At 32.7% G+C, this 15,756-nt stretch overlaps 4 protein-coding genes across 20 annotated transcripts in view; 2 read left to right on the forward strand and 2 right to left on the reverse strand.

Moving 5' to 3' along the window:
* Positions 1–2,513: 2,513 nt before the first annotated feature.
* On the forward strand, positions 2,514–4,628 carry LOC146533368 (dual specificity protein phosphatase 23-like). Its single transcript, XM_085194393.1, has 3 exons — positions 2,514–3,095; positions 3,347–3,470; positions 3,802–4,628. The coding sequence occupies exons 1-3, from the start codon at positions 2,688–2,690 to the stop codon at positions 3,957–3,959; spliced, it is 690 nt and encodes a 229-aa protein (XP_085050519.1). The 5' UTR covers positions 2,514–2,687; the 3' UTR covers positions 3,960–4,628.
* A 214-nt stretch (positions 4,629–4,842) lies between these two features.
* Positions 4,843–9,023, forward strand: LOC146533369 (dual specificity protein phosphatase 23-like). Of its 2 annotated transcripts, XM_085194392.1 has the most exons (4): positions 4,843–5,610; positions 5,845–5,968; positions 6,553–6,855; positions 6,955–9,023. In XM_085194392.1, the coding sequence occupies exons 1-3, from the start codon at positions 5,227–5,229 to the stop codon at positions 6,849–6,851; spliced, it is 807 nt and encodes a 268-aa protein (XP_085050518.1). In that variant the 5' UTR covers positions 4,843–5,226; the 3' UTR covers positions 6,852–6,855; positions 6,955–9,023. The 2 variants fall into 2 exon arrangements, with proteins under 2 accessions (XP_085050518.1, XP_085050517.1); XM_085194391.1 differs by lacking the exon at positions 6,955–9,023 and having other exon boundaries at positions 6,553–6,931.
* LOC146533370 (26S proteasome non-ATPase regulatory subunit 9) lies at positions 7,115–8,895 on the reverse strand. The gene is made up of 3 exons (XM_085194395.1): positions 8,685–8,895; positions 8,134–8,348; positions 7,115–7,404 (listed from the first exon to the last, which is right to left on the reverse strand). The coding sequence occupies exons 1-3, from the start codon at positions 8,893–8,895 to the stop codon at positions 7,192–7,194; spliced, it is 639 nt and encodes a 212-aa protein (XP_085050521.1). The 3' UTR covers positions 7,115–7,191.
* Positions 9,024–9,793: 770 nt separating the features above from the next.
* The window catches only part of shot (dystonin-like protein short stop), a 239,974-nt gene continuing 234,011 nt past the window's right edge, over positions 9,794–15,756 (reverse strand). For 9 of the 16 annotated variants that reach the window (XM_085194381.1, XM_085194376.1, XM_085194378.1 and 6 more), the window contains 8 exons: positions 14,569–14,780; positions 14,077–14,234; positions 13,868–13,974; positions 13,621–13,783; positions 13,287–13,352; positions 12,413–12,766; positions 11,501–11,587; positions 9,794–11,328 (listed from right to left, as the gene is read on the reverse strand). In XM_085194381.1, coding sequence (XP_085050507.1) covers positions 11,151–11,328; positions 11,501–11,587; positions 12,413–12,766; positions 13,287–13,352; positions 13,621–13,783; positions 13,868–13,974; positions 14,077–14,234; positions 14,569–14,780 — 1,325 coding nt within the window. In that variant the 3' untranslated portion in view covers positions 9,794–11,150. Of the gene's footprint in view, positions 11,329–11,500; positions 11,588–12,412; positions 12,767–13,286; positions 13,353–13,620; positions 13,784–13,867; positions 13,975–14,076; positions 14,235–14,568; positions 14,781–15,365; positions 15,503–15,756 lie in introns of all 16 variants that reach the window. The other 7 variants (XM_085194387.1, XM_085194386.1, XM_085194380.1 and 4 more) reach the window with 6 other exon arrangements.

The following is a 15,756-nucleotide window of genomic DNA, read 5'->3' on the forward strand; positions in this document are numbered from 1 at the left end:
TTTTTTTATATATATAAAATGTATATTATATAAGTATACAAAAATTATCATTAACTTACATGTTATATAAATATAATAAAATCATCACTGGAAACATACAAAGAAATGGAAAACTGAGGAAGGTAATTTAATGATAATTAATGAAAAATATGAGTGACTGAAACAGAACTACAAACGAATGTACTTTTTTTATTGTCCATTTCATTTGAGTTTGGTTTTTTTAATTTGTCTACCACAAATTTAAAGCTATTTCCTTAATTAAAAATTATGACAAGTCTTCTACTTCTTTAATATTACTTTCTGATTCTTCAGAATAGCTATATATTTTTTTCAATTTATCATCAAAATAATATCGATTTTATTATGTAAATATTTTGATTCGATTATTATAGAATCGAGTGACATTTTTTCTATTAATCTATAAATAATTGTGATTAAAGTTTGTTTGTTTTAAGAGTTTGCAGTTTTCAAAATCATGATTGGCTCAAATGTTTATGGTCCAAAAATGTTATAGCGTATATATTAGGAGATACCATTATTTACACTACAGTTAGTATACTTGTGTTGTATGTAATTAAATATTATTATTCTTACTGATATATTGTTTTATTTTTTGTTTATTCTAATATTTCCTTTGTCATTATTTAAAATAGTAATACATTAAAGAGCGGCGCTGGTAATATTGTCTGGACACAATGATTGTGAGTTCATTTCCCCGTTTAGGTAAATCGAGTGGTGAGGACAGAGAGTGTAATATGTTGTCTTAACCAAGTATAGTATTGAATGCTTGGAGATAAAGAAACTGAAAATTCATTTCTTTGAAACTATTCTTGAAGGCGTGACATTCGACATTCGTCTTTGAATTGCACCTTGCATACAAGAAAATAATATAAAAATATATTAAAATATTGTTTTAATTATAGTATTTTTTAAGATATTTCCTTTTCCCACTTAACGCCTAATTCTTGAGACATTATGAGTTGAGTGTCGGAACTAAACACCGTACTTTGCCTCGTTACCAGAGCATATGAAATATTAAATATTTCATCCCGAACTCAACGCAGTGCTTTGTGAGATTTATGCATTTGTTTTTAAATATTTAGGCATTTATGTTTACTTTTTGTAAACTTACGAAATCATAAAATGTTCTATAACTTATACCACATTTATGTTTTAAATGAAATATTTTTTTTAACACTTTCAAATTATTTAAATAACTTTTACTACATAAATATATATTTAAATGTATGAATGTGATGTGATGGTGAAGTAAAAGCAAACGTACAATGACATTTTCGGTGTCAAGGTTTCCCTAACACCTACGGTTTTTCATAATTTTAGATTTTCGTGTCCCCCGCACCACGTGGCGTGATGAGACAACCCAGTGATAAGTACCTACTTTTCGTTCTGTTTTTATAATAGTTTTAAATTCTTCCTGGAAATAATATACCTAACGGGGACCGGAGTGTCTTCACTTTAGATTCCCGCTGCCTATTCTGCTGTGTACGGGATACAGCGTGAAGCTGAAAAAAATATACCTGAGGCCGGTCGTGGCGCAGAAGCATAAGCAAGCTCCTGTAGCGCGAAGAGTCGTGGACTCGATTCATACTCGGGGGAATAATTTATATTAAATTTAGGAAATTCAAATATTAAATATATAATATTAAATATATTAATATTATAATATAATAGTATATTTAATATTTTCTTTTCCTCGCTCTGGTAACGAGGCAAAGCGCGGCGTTAAGTTCTGCCACTCAACACGCAATGCCTCCAGAAGTCGATGGAAAGTAACAACAACGACACTAGGTGCCCAGTTTGCCCCTGGCTACTCTGCTATGTGCGGCAGCACGCTGCTACTACTAGGTTCACGAACCTGTTAAAAAAATGAATCGAAGCACTTAATTTCAAATATTTAGTGACAAATATTAACTTAAAGTAGTCATTTGGTTTCGTTAGAAACTTTCTATATTTGATTGCGTCTGAAAAATATTTGGGTATGTAGGTATATGCATTGGCACTTCGACTTGCTTTATGTGAATTAAATAATAATATTTTTTAAGTATAAAATAAAATTATATAATTTGAGTATGAGGGACCTACTTTAAATTTTTTCACATACCATTAAATCATTAAAGTTATTGTTTATGTACTTTTACTATGTACACAATGTAGGTATAAATTGAAGAGGGCACATTTCCGTTTAAATTACAAATTTAATAAATCAATTTAAGTATGTACTGACAGAAATTTATTTATTTTCATCGTAGCGTCACAGATATAATTAAATTTACTCAGGAACATAAAATTTAACTAAGTAATTTGTTTTTAAGACAGCGTGTCTACAGGTAAACAATATACAGCCATGAAACGAAATTATCTGCTCAATAGTTCGTTATTTCTTGGCAATAAAGACTAAATTTAATGGTTCAATTAGTTTGTTTTTAGCATAGATATCATGGCCAAGGCCTCCAGAAATAAATATTACATCCTCCAGAATGAAGACGACTGTGCCAAGTTTTCGTAATACGTCGTCAGTCAATACACAAAATCCACACTAGATGGTCAAGAGTAAAAGTTATTGTAGACACGAGGAGTGTTTTTGTTTATAATAGAAAATAAACACAATATTATTAAATTAAAGATTAAAGTTTCAATTATATTTTGTAAACTAGTAAAAAGTAACCATGAGTGATGAATATCAGGTATACACTCGCATGGAGGACATCACAGAGCAAGATGACAAATATTTAGCAGGTGCAAGGAAAGAAATTAGGAACGACTTAACAGTTATAATACCAGAAAATCCTTTTCCTGAAATAGAAGTTGACGCGTATCCACCTTTAAAATTTTCGTGGGTTATTCCAAAGAAGTTAGCGGCGATGGCCTTCCCAAGGCACATAGAAAATTTAAAATTTTTGGTCAATCAAGGCGTAACACATCTAGTCACGTTAACTGCTGGTAAAAAACCTCCAGTAGATAATATTGCAAGATTAAGGTGGACTGAGATACCCATAGAAGAATTTGAATCGCCTAGTGTGGAGCAAATTAAAAAGTTTATCGATGTATGCAAACGGTCGGACAAAAATGGAGAGGTAGATCTGAATTTTATGTATCATATTGTTATATTACAAATAGCGATTTACGTTTTGCTTTTTTTATTTGAACTGGCTGACAAATTTACTGATTCATAAAAGCAAAATATAATCAAAAGTGCATTAGTAAGTAATAATAAAATGAATAGTTAAAACTATGCACATATTAGGCTGCACTTTAAGCGAAGCCACGTGCGTACTATAATTATAATAAAATAACGTGTTTCAAAAACTTATAATTTACATTATAGGTATTAGGTATCCATTGTCGTCAAGGCCGGAGAAGATCAGGTGTGATGCTGGCGTGCTATCTCATTCATTTTCACCGTTTCTTGCCAGATCAAGCGATGAACGTCATTCGGATGATTCGACCAGGTACTTTATCATTTAAGTGTTATAAATAATAAGTCATTATAAAATTCATTCACTTTGCCAGGAATATATTTTTAAAATGTTAATAACTATGATAATACAGCTTAATAAAGCCAAAACAACGCCTCCCTTTTTTAAGATTGCATGTTTGGAGACATGATGGAGGTTTAACATTATGTTTAAGCTAAAAATTATTACATACTCAAGTAAATCTATCGTTAATTATTTTTTCAATAATAATTAGAAAGTTAACATTTGTGATACCGACCTTTTTCACGTGTACCTATATTGGAAATAAATTTGAATATCTATGTAATAAAATTGATCTTTATAGGATCATTAGATTTCGAGGAACAAGAAGAAGCAGTTGGCAAATATTTTGAGCACCTTACAGAAGATAATCCACTCAAATTTGGTGTAAGCGGAGACGTTATGGAAGAGTTTATAGAACTTGCCAAAGAAAGTACAAAGAAAGTATCAAGTTTAAATTAATAATTATTTTAGTAAAAATAGATTTACATTTAAGAAGCACCTACTTACTATAGTAAGATGACTGATTCAAGGTTCTGTGCGTAAACGTAAAACCTTGAATCAGGCATCTAACATTGTATCGACTATTTTCTTTTTTAATATATATTTTTAGTAATGTACTTAATTCTATGTTTTAAAAAATATTTTTTTCACTTTTGTAACATTAAATTATCTGTTGAATCAATTTGACTAGAGTAGCGTCCGTTTATAACACGCCGACGTCTAATTCGTCGTAAATTTAAAAAATAAAAGTTTCTTCCGGTTTGTTTACGCTGTGAATTATTACTTTGCCGCCATTTCAAAATTACATCTTTCACTTTATTATTCTTTCATTCAAGGTTATTACGTTTTTTGCTTCACGAAATTTAATTTAAGAATTAATGTACTTATAACCTAGTCTTAAATTTTATTTGTATGATGTTAAAGTAGCATTTTTTTGTTAATATGTAGGTACGTATGTATATGTATAATTAATTATTAAAAATTTATTCACTTTATGTAATATTATTTGGAAGGACATAGACAAGTAACATGATAAGTTTTCTAAAATTATGCACAGTATAAATTGTGATTTTTAATGGTATTATGTTAAGATATAAAGTCAAAATAAAGTTGTTTTAGTTTTGTTAATCATATTTTTATTTGTAGATTTATAAGATTGTTTCTTACTTTATTCAATTTACCTTAATCATAATTTACTTAGGCCTAGGAATGGTCTGCATCAACTAGACTGTGTATTAATTTGTAATTAATTTATTTCGACGTGGGCCACAAATTTACAAATACCAAAATGCTGCGTTATCGAATCATGTTCCTTTAAATATATTTTATATTTTAGGTATGTACTTATACGTTAAAATACCTATATAAAAATATCCCTTAAATGAATTGACAGTGAATATTTGTTCCATATATCCATCTAACGTCAATCCCTGTGCCAATAGTTTGGATCTGGCTTCTATCCAACTCGACCTCAATGGCCGCCGACAGTTTAGCTCAGTGTAATATTAAATTAACTAAGTTCAAAATCCTTAATAATTGGCAGAGCAGGTGTTCTAAATCATTAAGTGACGAAAGAAAGTGAGAGCTATATCATATTTGGTTTTAGTTTTTTTTTAATCGGTTAAAAAAAGGGGATAAAAATAGAAAATTCTGGGCTGCAAAAAATCTTTATTAATCAATTGACCTTTGCCTAATAGTTAATAGTACTATAAAGTGATCATTAACAATGAGTTCTATTAAGAAACGTACAAATGTGAAATTAGCGAAAATATTCTATAAATACGCAGATAGATTTGATCAATTGCCCATTGAAGAAGAAAAGGCACCTGAGATTGAAGAGGACTCGTACCCACCATGCAATTTCTCTTGGTTTGTCGACAACAAAATCGCTGGCATGGCATGCCCACAAAATGTGGGCAACCTTAACTATTTAGCTGATTGTGGAATAAAACATTTAATTACATTATCACCCGAAAGAATACCGCCATTATTGGAATGTAATAAAAAAATAAAATGGACAAGGATCCCAGTTAAAGAGTTCGAAGCGCCAACTTTGAAGCAGATTATAAAATTTATAGGTATTTGTAAAAATGCGGAGATCACAGGCGAGGTGAGGCTGATGTCAATTTTGTATCTAATTAGAAACAGACTAGTGCTTTTCGTTATCGATTACATTTAAGTCTCCTTTCATACTGTAACATCTTTGGAATGTAAATTTAAACATGTCGCACATCTAAATTAAAAGTTATAGATCCATGTATAATAAATGTATAAAACTATACTTAATTATAGTATTTATAGCAAACCAAACCCGTATTTGAATCTGCGCTCTTCTTTGTACAAGGCGGTAGGTGTCCATTGCCGTACTGGACGCGCTCGTACTGGCACCATGCTAGCTTGCTACCTCGTCTTCTTTAAGAATATGGCGCCAGAAAGAGCTATTCTTACAGCTAGAGTTCAGAGACCAGGTAAAGAAATCTTTATTAGCCACTATAATAATTTCGAGCAGTAAATTTTTAATACATTTCCCAAATTAAAATAAGTACCTAACTATAAAAACAATGTTAATATGTTAAAGCTCCAAAAATACTTAAAGCGTATAAACAATTTAAATATGGATATAATAGCACATAACCCACCTCGACACGAGAGCGACGAAATAATAACAAAATAATTAAATATATATATATATGGATATTAGATAACTTAACAAAAGATTTATTAACTTAACTTGCTAAATGTTATCATATTGTCCGGATCCACTACGGACATGGCCGATATTTTCTTCTTCTTGATGTAAAATTTTTAGGTATTGGTTGGACTGTAGAAATTATTTTAGATACAATCATAACTAGTAGAAGTTTGTGTATTTAATTGTTTTTGTTCTTTCTGTACACTTAAGAGAAAATGAGACATTGCACTGGGCCATAACATGATGCAATGTATATGATAAGATATAAAGCAGAGAAAAGTATCACAAACTCTCTGTGATTGAATAGGTACGATATTATCTTTGTGGAAAACTGTACAAAACTATATAAACATTTTACAGGTTCGTGTGAAACAGCCGAACAGGAAAAAATGGTGTGTCACTATCACGATTGCATCAGAGGCACTATCACTAAATCTGATTATCGTCTTGTTGATGACAAGTTATATTTCGACTTCAACATGAAATACATGTACCCTGAGGAATTGACAGAAGAAAGAAAAGAAATTCTTTTAAAACCAGAAACTTTCAAAGAAAAGCTTTATAAAGATGCTGATTTCATTAAAAAAGTGGAAAAAATGGAAACGGAAAGGAAGAAGCGAATGAAAACTATGGTTATAAATCACAGGATTTATTTTTAAAATGGTAATCAATTATTTTGTAACAAAGTTATTTTTTTATCATTGTTTATGAAATAGTTTAATATAATAAGTTAAGTCATTACATTTTTTTTATTTTCCAAAGTATGTGAATATAAAAATGGGCAGATAAACAAATAAGCAGTGGTGGAACCTGGTGGACCTGATGTTAATAATCCTTTGGTGCTCACATGGAATCAATTAATATAATAATAAAAAACACAATTGACAATTGTAAAATTCTGATCTTAAAGAAAACAACCAAAGACATATATTTTTTTTATTTACAAGCAAAAATTAATATACACATCAAAGAAACTGAAAAATGACTAAAAACTGTATCTCAAACTCTTCTAATCTGGCATCCAAGTAAACCAGGTTGAGCCCAGGGTCTCGGAGTAACTGTAATGCCGAGGACATGAGACCCTCGCTTGACCCTCACTTGTATAGGTTGACCGACTGAATGCCCTACCACATTGTGTATTTGTGTTATATCTGAGAAATTGTTGAAATTGACCGAACCAAACTGAAGTACTTCATCATCTTCAGAAAGACCCTGTTGATAAGAAAATGTATGTATAGTCCAATCAATCAACAGATCAAATTTACATAGAAGGTAGTTTAAAGGACTTATATAAGATAATATCTTTTTGACAAACAAGGCATTGCATTGGGACAGCGTCTGACTGTAAACATGAAGGTTATGGTTTTTATCATTTTTAAAGTGTTATTTCACACTTAGGAAAGAAAAACACATTTTAGGAAACATAAAATGGCACAGGTTCAAATCCTACTATGTTCAAATTTTTATGTTTCCTAAAAAGTATGATGGTTGTGGGTTTGATCCTGATTCAGGGAAATTTAAATTGCATTGTTATTTTTCTGCTTATGCCACACAAATTATGATGGTGAGTAGAAACTCAACATGCAATATTTAGAATATGGACAGAAAGTGGAGAAGAGTGTGTCTTGTCTCTCTATGCCACCCCAGCTACAAGGGTAAAAATGTGAGGCTGCTTATATTAAAAACAGTTTTTAAATATATACATAGTACATTATGTAGGGCTAGTATAATGCCAAAAAATACATTATAAATAATTTTGCATTTTATGTCGTAAAGTGACACAACAGTCAAATGCCTGAATTAACAAGCGAGTCTGTTGAGTTCACAATTCAACAAGCGAGAAAGAACACAGTGCCTCAGCATGAGGCTACTTCTCTTCACTCTGCTATATACAATGGATATGTACAATTAAAGAACTAACTAATTAAATCGATTATTTACCGCTAAATCTGCAGGGGATCCTTCCTGAACCACACCCACTTTTGCAAAACTCTTACTGTCTTCATGCGACACACCATTGTTCGAAGCAAAACCATTTGTGTAGCTTGGTTGTGATACTGATGGCCTTTCTCCACTCGAGCCTCGAAATTCAGAATGCACTTCGCCAAGACCCTGTTCTATTTGTTTCATTAATATTTTGTGGTCATTTTGTAGACCTGAAGTTTAAAAGAAGATTAAAATTTTAGCCATATATTCACATACTCTTTAAAAAAAGGTAGTGGAAAGAACTAATATTGAAAACTAGGATAAATTTCATAACTTGGTATTTAATAAGGTAGAAAAATAGATTGCAATGATTATAATTTCAAATTCTAGTTTGGAGAAAGTTTGTTTTTATAAGATCAAGTCTGTCCATGGCTTAGTAAAAAAATTCATGCATTAAAATAAGCCACCTATTATTCTCTTAAAAACACTTGGTTCTTACTTAAAAATGTGTATATGGTAAAAGCTGCTTAGTCATCACTAGTATAAAAAAATATAAGTTAACTTACATATAATACGATGTCTCGCGTGTCGAACTTTATAAACATCTATATCATTGCGCGGAAAGCCGTCCGCATCGACAAGTGGATCGTGCATTCCAACATTATTTGCCTCTAAAACTAAATTCTGTTCGCGAATCTCACTTTCAATTCTATCCTTTTCTTGAATTAATTTCATGACTCGATCTCTAGCTGGCCCATCCATGTTGTAGCCCACCATATTAGATTATATAGCAAATTTACTTATAATATGTACTTAAAAGTAGAGCGTATATTATTATTTATTTCAATTAAAAATGACAAAACGTGAAATTTTCTTTATTATTGTTCAAACGTCAAACTGACAAATTCATTATTTAATGTTGCCATGTGTATTCGATCTTGACTCTTTATCTTTAAAATAAAATTAAATTGCATGCAACGCAAAAATTGGTTATTGTCTAAATTAATAAATAATACATCTAGAATATAAATTTTGATATATTTTTTTATAATTTAATTCATTAATTTTATTTTAATATGTTAACTAAATAATAAGTTTTTTTATGACAGTTTTCTCAGTTTTATTGTTACATACAAATTACAAAGAAGAGTAAAAAAGTATTTTTTTTATAAAAATCTTAGCGATGTTGTCAGAACATATTTAAGTAACTGTAGGATTTTAATTTGAAAACTACCGACTACTTTGTTTTTATAGTACAGTTAGGAATGTCTCAGTGTACCGCTGCCATTCCCACGTACACGACGTACAACATCCTAAATCCTAACTGTACAATTTTAGAATAAATTTAAAATGTAAAATCTACTGATGCATGGTAAAGCAGTAATAGGGATTTAAAGTGGTTACTTTTAAGTAAAAAACTTGTTTATGTGGATTTTGTACCAGAATTATTATTGTGTTATTATTATTGTATCAAAATTTTTATTTTTAATACTAGGCTATGGTATTTATAGAATTAGTCTCTATTTATTTCCTAGGAAAATCCAGTTTTTCTAGTATTTTTTTTATCTTAATTAAACGAGAAGTACATGTTACTGTTCTGTCTATGGCAGGTGGCAGTATTTATTAAAAACCAATATTAACTAATGGGAAGTTATATAAATAAAAATACAACATATAATTTGTTACTTTTTATTTTGAAATCAATTGAGATTTTAAAAACTGTAGCTCTTTAGAATCATTACTTTATACAAAAAATATTGCAAGCTTTTAGTATATTTGCTTCAATTTTACATTTAACAAATACAACAATGATTTAAATAAAAAAATGACCAGATTAATAGTTTTACAATATTTCTAATAATAAAGGCTTATTCTTAGAGTCAGATTTATAATAAAATTAACAAGAATATGTGAGTGTTGGTTAACATTTTTAGAGAAGGTTACACATATTTTAAAGCGTTCTTTTTTCATATATAAAAAGTATTCTTAATATAGCATTTATAAAGTAATGTCTTTTGTATTGACAAAGTGTACTTTTGTTATTTACTTAAAATAAAAAGTCCGCTGTGGAATTTATTATTATTGGCAAATATTGGTAAAAGTGGAGTGACTGAGCAACTCTGGCGTAAGTCGTCAGTCAAACTTTGACCAATATAGCGATACTACACAAATAATATTGTGCAAAACAGTGTATAAATAATCATATACATAATGTAAACTAAGATGATTTCCGATAATCATATTATACTCCTATATGAAAATCGAATAAATACCAAAATGAAATAAAAAAAATGATTGTGCATTACAAATGAACCGCTATATCTATTATCACCTTATATGATTGGTAGAAACTGATTTTCGCTAGTTTATCAACACTAGTAGCCTGGCGTTGCTACAAGAGAGAACAACTTGGCGGAACCCGTTACCACCAATCGCCTATACGTCAGTTACCGTAAACAAAATGGTCCCTAAAGAAAATAATAAAAAAAAACGTTTACAAAATCACACTTCCGGTCTCCAGTCGAGACTAATACGTATATAACATACACTAAAATTATGGCAACTTTGACAATAAATAAGAAATATTCACATTGAAAAAAGGTAATTGATAGAATTTTCAAACATAATGAAGGACAGCACAAAAGTAATTCAAAGTGTAAAGTGGCTGGGATCGTAGAAAATAAGTATACAAGGCAACAAGTGCAGACTTTATGGTTTACTACATCTAGAGTTGTTTGTTACTAAATAAAAGCCAATTTTGCCCATTTTTATACAAGCTTGGCTCAAATCACGAGTTAATTTATTGTTAGTAGTTACAATTTATCAGAAACGCTAGACGCTCCGTCCCATCTTTGCAAACACTAGCTTAAAAAATAAAAAATACAATTTGCATCGGCATTAGGTTATATTAGTAACGGATCGGAGCGGCTTGCGTTTTACAAAAAAATGTCAAAAATCCGCCATTATAAGACTTTGATAGGATTAATCAAGATGGCAGATTTTTGACGGGAATGGTGTCGATTTGTGTTCGTTTAAAGTCGGAAGGGTTCGCGTTTGTCCGTGCGCGAGGCGGGGGTGGTGCGGCGCGAGAGAGGCGTGGAGGGGGCGGCGGGGCCGTCCGCCGCGTCAGACGGGCGGCGCACCAATCGGGACGCGGCCGTCGTCGTGCCCGGACGCACCGGCGTAGAGCTGCCTGACGGCGTTCTTTGCCTAACATTAAATGGACTAATAAAAAAAAATCCTTAAATAAATCTTTCACCATGCAACAATACAAGCTATATCAAACAAAAATCCAACGAACTTTCTCGAACGAACAAACTTAAAATAAGAGAAAGGAAGAAAAACCAACAAATCATCAAACTAAACTACGAAATAATTTTACCTAGAGTGAGTTTGGTTAGAGTCCTTAGCCACCGGAATGCGACTTCTGCCGGGTGTTTGTCCCTCGGTGGAGGCAAACGACCCGCTCCTAAGATGGTTAGCGAAGCGGACAGACAGACAGATTAGACACGGGTGTAGACAAGAAATGTTAGTGTTAGTGCACATGCTGCTGTGCCTAGTTAAATAATAATTTTGATATTTTGAAATAAGCTTCTTGGTATCTCTTAGTTTCTACACTTAAAAGCTTAATATATTAGTTTTATCATGATAATAGTTACAAGTACCTACACGAATATAATCTATTGCAAATATCAAGAAGTTTATATTTTTTTATATTTTCTAAAATTGACAGTAAAATCTTGTGCTTGAAAGTGAATACAAAATCTATAAAACAGTGCATGTGCAGTAACAATATAGAAAAAGTACAGATAGCAAAAATTTTAAGCAAATACATACGAGTATACATAAATGTACATATCATTATAAAAATAAGTCACACATCAAAAGTCAAACAACAATGTTAATAATAATCGTATTTTTTAATAAACGTTTATAATTTAATATAATAAATGCACAGTTGCAAAATGTTGCCAGCCATGTATATATATTTGTTATTTTATAAAAAAAGGCATAGTAAAAATACGACGTTTTAAACGTTATTCGTGAAAGCAAATTTATCAAAATGCCTCAAGCAATGTTAATGAAATTATAATAAATATAATAATAATTAAAAATATGTTTTTGATGAGAGAAAAAAATGTGTGGTGATCGTCAAACACGTGACCGAAGTGACTCGACTTGAATATATCTAAGATAATGTAGCTAAATGGTATGAAGTGATGTCTAGTAGTAAAATCAACGAGCATCTCAAATAATTGGGCCAAACACAAAGCTAGGAGTAACAAGCTTGTACCCTTTGATGTCTCGTTGGGTTGGCTTTGAAGCTTCTCCGCTCGATTCGCTTATATTACTCTCATATTCATTGTCACTCGTCATTCCCGAAATGCTGAACAGAGAGGAATCGTCTTCTGGACTTCTTTGGTCAGATTTAGGATCATTGGAAATAGGACTAGGATCTTGAGAAGTTTCTCTTGAACGGGATTTTCTAGACGACTTATTTCGTCGCTCAATAGAGGGCGTCCTTTGCGACCGGTTCCCAGTGTATACGGGTATTTTTGTAGAACCCTGTATTTGGAATGCAGGATGAGTATGGGATAAGGATTTGGGATGTTCAGACGCCATTGAGGATGGCTGAGAATGTGTTGAACTGTTCGTTCGTATCCAATTTGCAATGCATGTGGAAAGGAAAAAATAATTACTTATTTAATAATCATCCAATATTGTATATATATTCATAAATATAATTTGTTAGTAAACAAAATGTTTTTTTAGCTGTGTCTTAGTTAGCCTAGGTGCATGCTCCAAATCATTAACTATACTTTTAAGTAATTTCCACAATTTTTATATCCACAACCAAAAGAAACCGCCACCAATATAACAGACGCAAAAATAGACCAACTCGGACAAAGCAAATCTTGAAAAATATTGAGACGGGTGCACAGTTCTCATAGACGTCACTACGTAGCTCAAAACTTGGACCCCTAAAGCTTAGTGACGTGCTTCCAAATGTTTTTTAATCTGTGATCGCAATTTGTTCTTCCAAATTTTAAGTCTACATATAAAATTTATCATAACTTAAAACCAATTTATCATCTAAAACAGAGTGCGACCACAAGGCCACCATTTCAAACAACACGAGCATATGTCAAATCCTCAATCGTCTGTACCTTACTAACGCCGGCACCGGGGACAGTGTGGGTATACTGGACGTGCGGTACATCCCTCCGCTATACCTGCCCATTCCCAGTGAAACTTTTTATATTACCGTGTCTTTATAATTATTGATTTATATTCTATATGTGATAAACACACGACAAATGAAAACTGAGGCGTAGAACAGACTGTATGATGTTGTGGTCGTAACGTCGCGTGGTAGAAAAGATTATACGTAAGGGTATTATTATGTAACTTAATCTTAATTGGATATAGATATAATCACACAAATACTGACGATTCTAGGGGGGGGAAATAGATTTCTAACGTCTTTATTTCTTTACGTACCTTCCACTCGCTGGTGTCAGGAGTCCGGTAGGTGTTCTTGGTCGAGAGCCTCCATTGGGAGTGGTCACTCCTAACTTACTGGCATTGGCGGCTGCCCGAGCTATTGAAGTGCGAGTGTTCGTCACTTTACGCATTGGTATACGTGATGGTGTGAGGACATCATCTGGACAAAAATGTATGGACAGTGAAGATGTATACAAATAAATTTGGGAAAGATTCAAAATATATGAATTAAAAAATCATCTACCTGTACTATCCAAAGACAAATTGGATCCATGTCTAGAAGGTGGTTTCGAACCTGCTCTTGACCCTGGCCGAGAACCTGGTCGCGATCCACCAGGAGTTAATGTTGATCTGAAATATATATTGACATATTTATTGGTAATACTTATTTCATTATTTATATACTTAATTATATTTATTTCGTTTGAGATTTCAAATTTATTTTAAGCTCACCTCGGTACACTTGGCTTCCTATATCTTTGACCAAGACCACTTGCAGCTTCGTTGTCACTAAGTGAATCAGGTGTTCCAGCACTTAGTGATGATCTCGATGCTCGACCTGCGGCTCCTCCCGCGGACATCGGCACTGAGCGAACAGTACGCTCTCTTACCTAGTCGTAAAATATGTAATTATTTTTTTATAATAAGTTATCATATTCACACTAAAATTATTAACTCAATAAAACATTAGCATTATAACGATGTATTTCTATAATTCAGATGACTCCTTTAATTATTGAGAAAAACGCCAAATTAAATCTTAGCAAATATGTGTGGTATGTGCATGCTAACTAAATGGACTTGACAGTTGTTACTATATATAACGACGAACGTATATTTCTAAAACACTGACTTACAAAAAGACAAACAAAAACTCAATGGCTGCTATCAACTTTTACCAAAGGTGCAATCAACTGCAAAACTCTCACATAGCCTATAAATTACCCAGTGATATCCAGGAGACGGCTGGTATCCGTGGTGATGTGTATAGTGATGGGCGCCGGGCGTCGTTGAGCCTTGTGATCTTGAATGGCCGTATATGAAAGCTTGCTTAGTTCCATGTGTCGAACCCACGTGTAGCGGATACGAACATGGAAGTTCTTCTCGTTGCCTGAGAGCCTCAAATATAGGCCTCAGTTGCTCCATAAACTCCTCCGCTAAACGTATCAATATAAAACCGGAAGCCTTGCATTAAGGAGGGAAGGAACATCCATTACAAACAAAACGTTTTCATAGTGCCAATCTTTTTGCCGAAACGCGATTTACTAGACGAGGTTACGATTAGTCCACACGCTTAGTCGACGGACACGCGAATCTTTACGTTGCAGGTATGAAGGGATATAGCAGGAAGGAAGAACAAAATACATTACCATAAAATCCAAATGCGTTGACGTGCCACCTCTCCAATGCAGTGGATCCAATGAAAGGTAAAACTAGCAAACAACACCGAACACTACACGAGCTGGTGCTTCAATTCTTAGCTTTGAGCACACTAATGCAATACGATAACGCTACGAGCTCAGAACATGCTGCAATCACGACAATGCCTCTTGCAAATGGATCGTACAATCCATGTACAAGGTGCAACAAAAAAAGCGAAAAAAAAAAAACATCCCAAACCGAATTGCTCCCTCTATTAACTACTGTGCGCGTAATGTTGTACATGTGCGAAATTAAAACTATATCTAACCTGTAGGAAGGTTTTAAATAATAAAAATGATGTAGCTTTTTTAGCCACTTACCTTGGTAATAGGTCCGGTGGATGGAGGTGTATTTGTATTAGAGCGAGGCGTACGCGGTCTGAATGCAGCCATGCTCTGCGACACTCCATCGGCCAGAATAAATTGCTCTCGCAGTTCGATGTTGGTGCGACCCTTGGCTGCATGCGGGCGGCGTCCGGTGTGCGGGTATCGTTATAGGATAGGGTTGGAATGGGTAAAAGAAACCGTTTGGTAACAGGATGGATAAAAATAAACACCGAAAGTGTTAAAAAAAACGGGAGCGTGCAAAGGTAGTGAGGAAAAGAAAAAAAAACAACAAAGAAAATCAGAACATGTCAAACAAAAACAAAACGAACATAACGTTTTAATAATCAAATCAAATTCAAATGTAAGTGTGCAGTTAGGATAGGAT

Source organism: Heliconius melpomene, chromosome 12 (assembly GCF_056956725.1).
Source record: "Heliconius melpomene rosina isolate 202511_hmr_F chromosome 12, ASM5695672v1, whole genome shotgun sequence".
NCBI classification, from domain to species: domain Eukaryota; kingdom Metazoa; phylum Arthropoda; class Insecta; order Lepidoptera; family Nymphalidae; genus Heliconius; species Heliconius melpomene.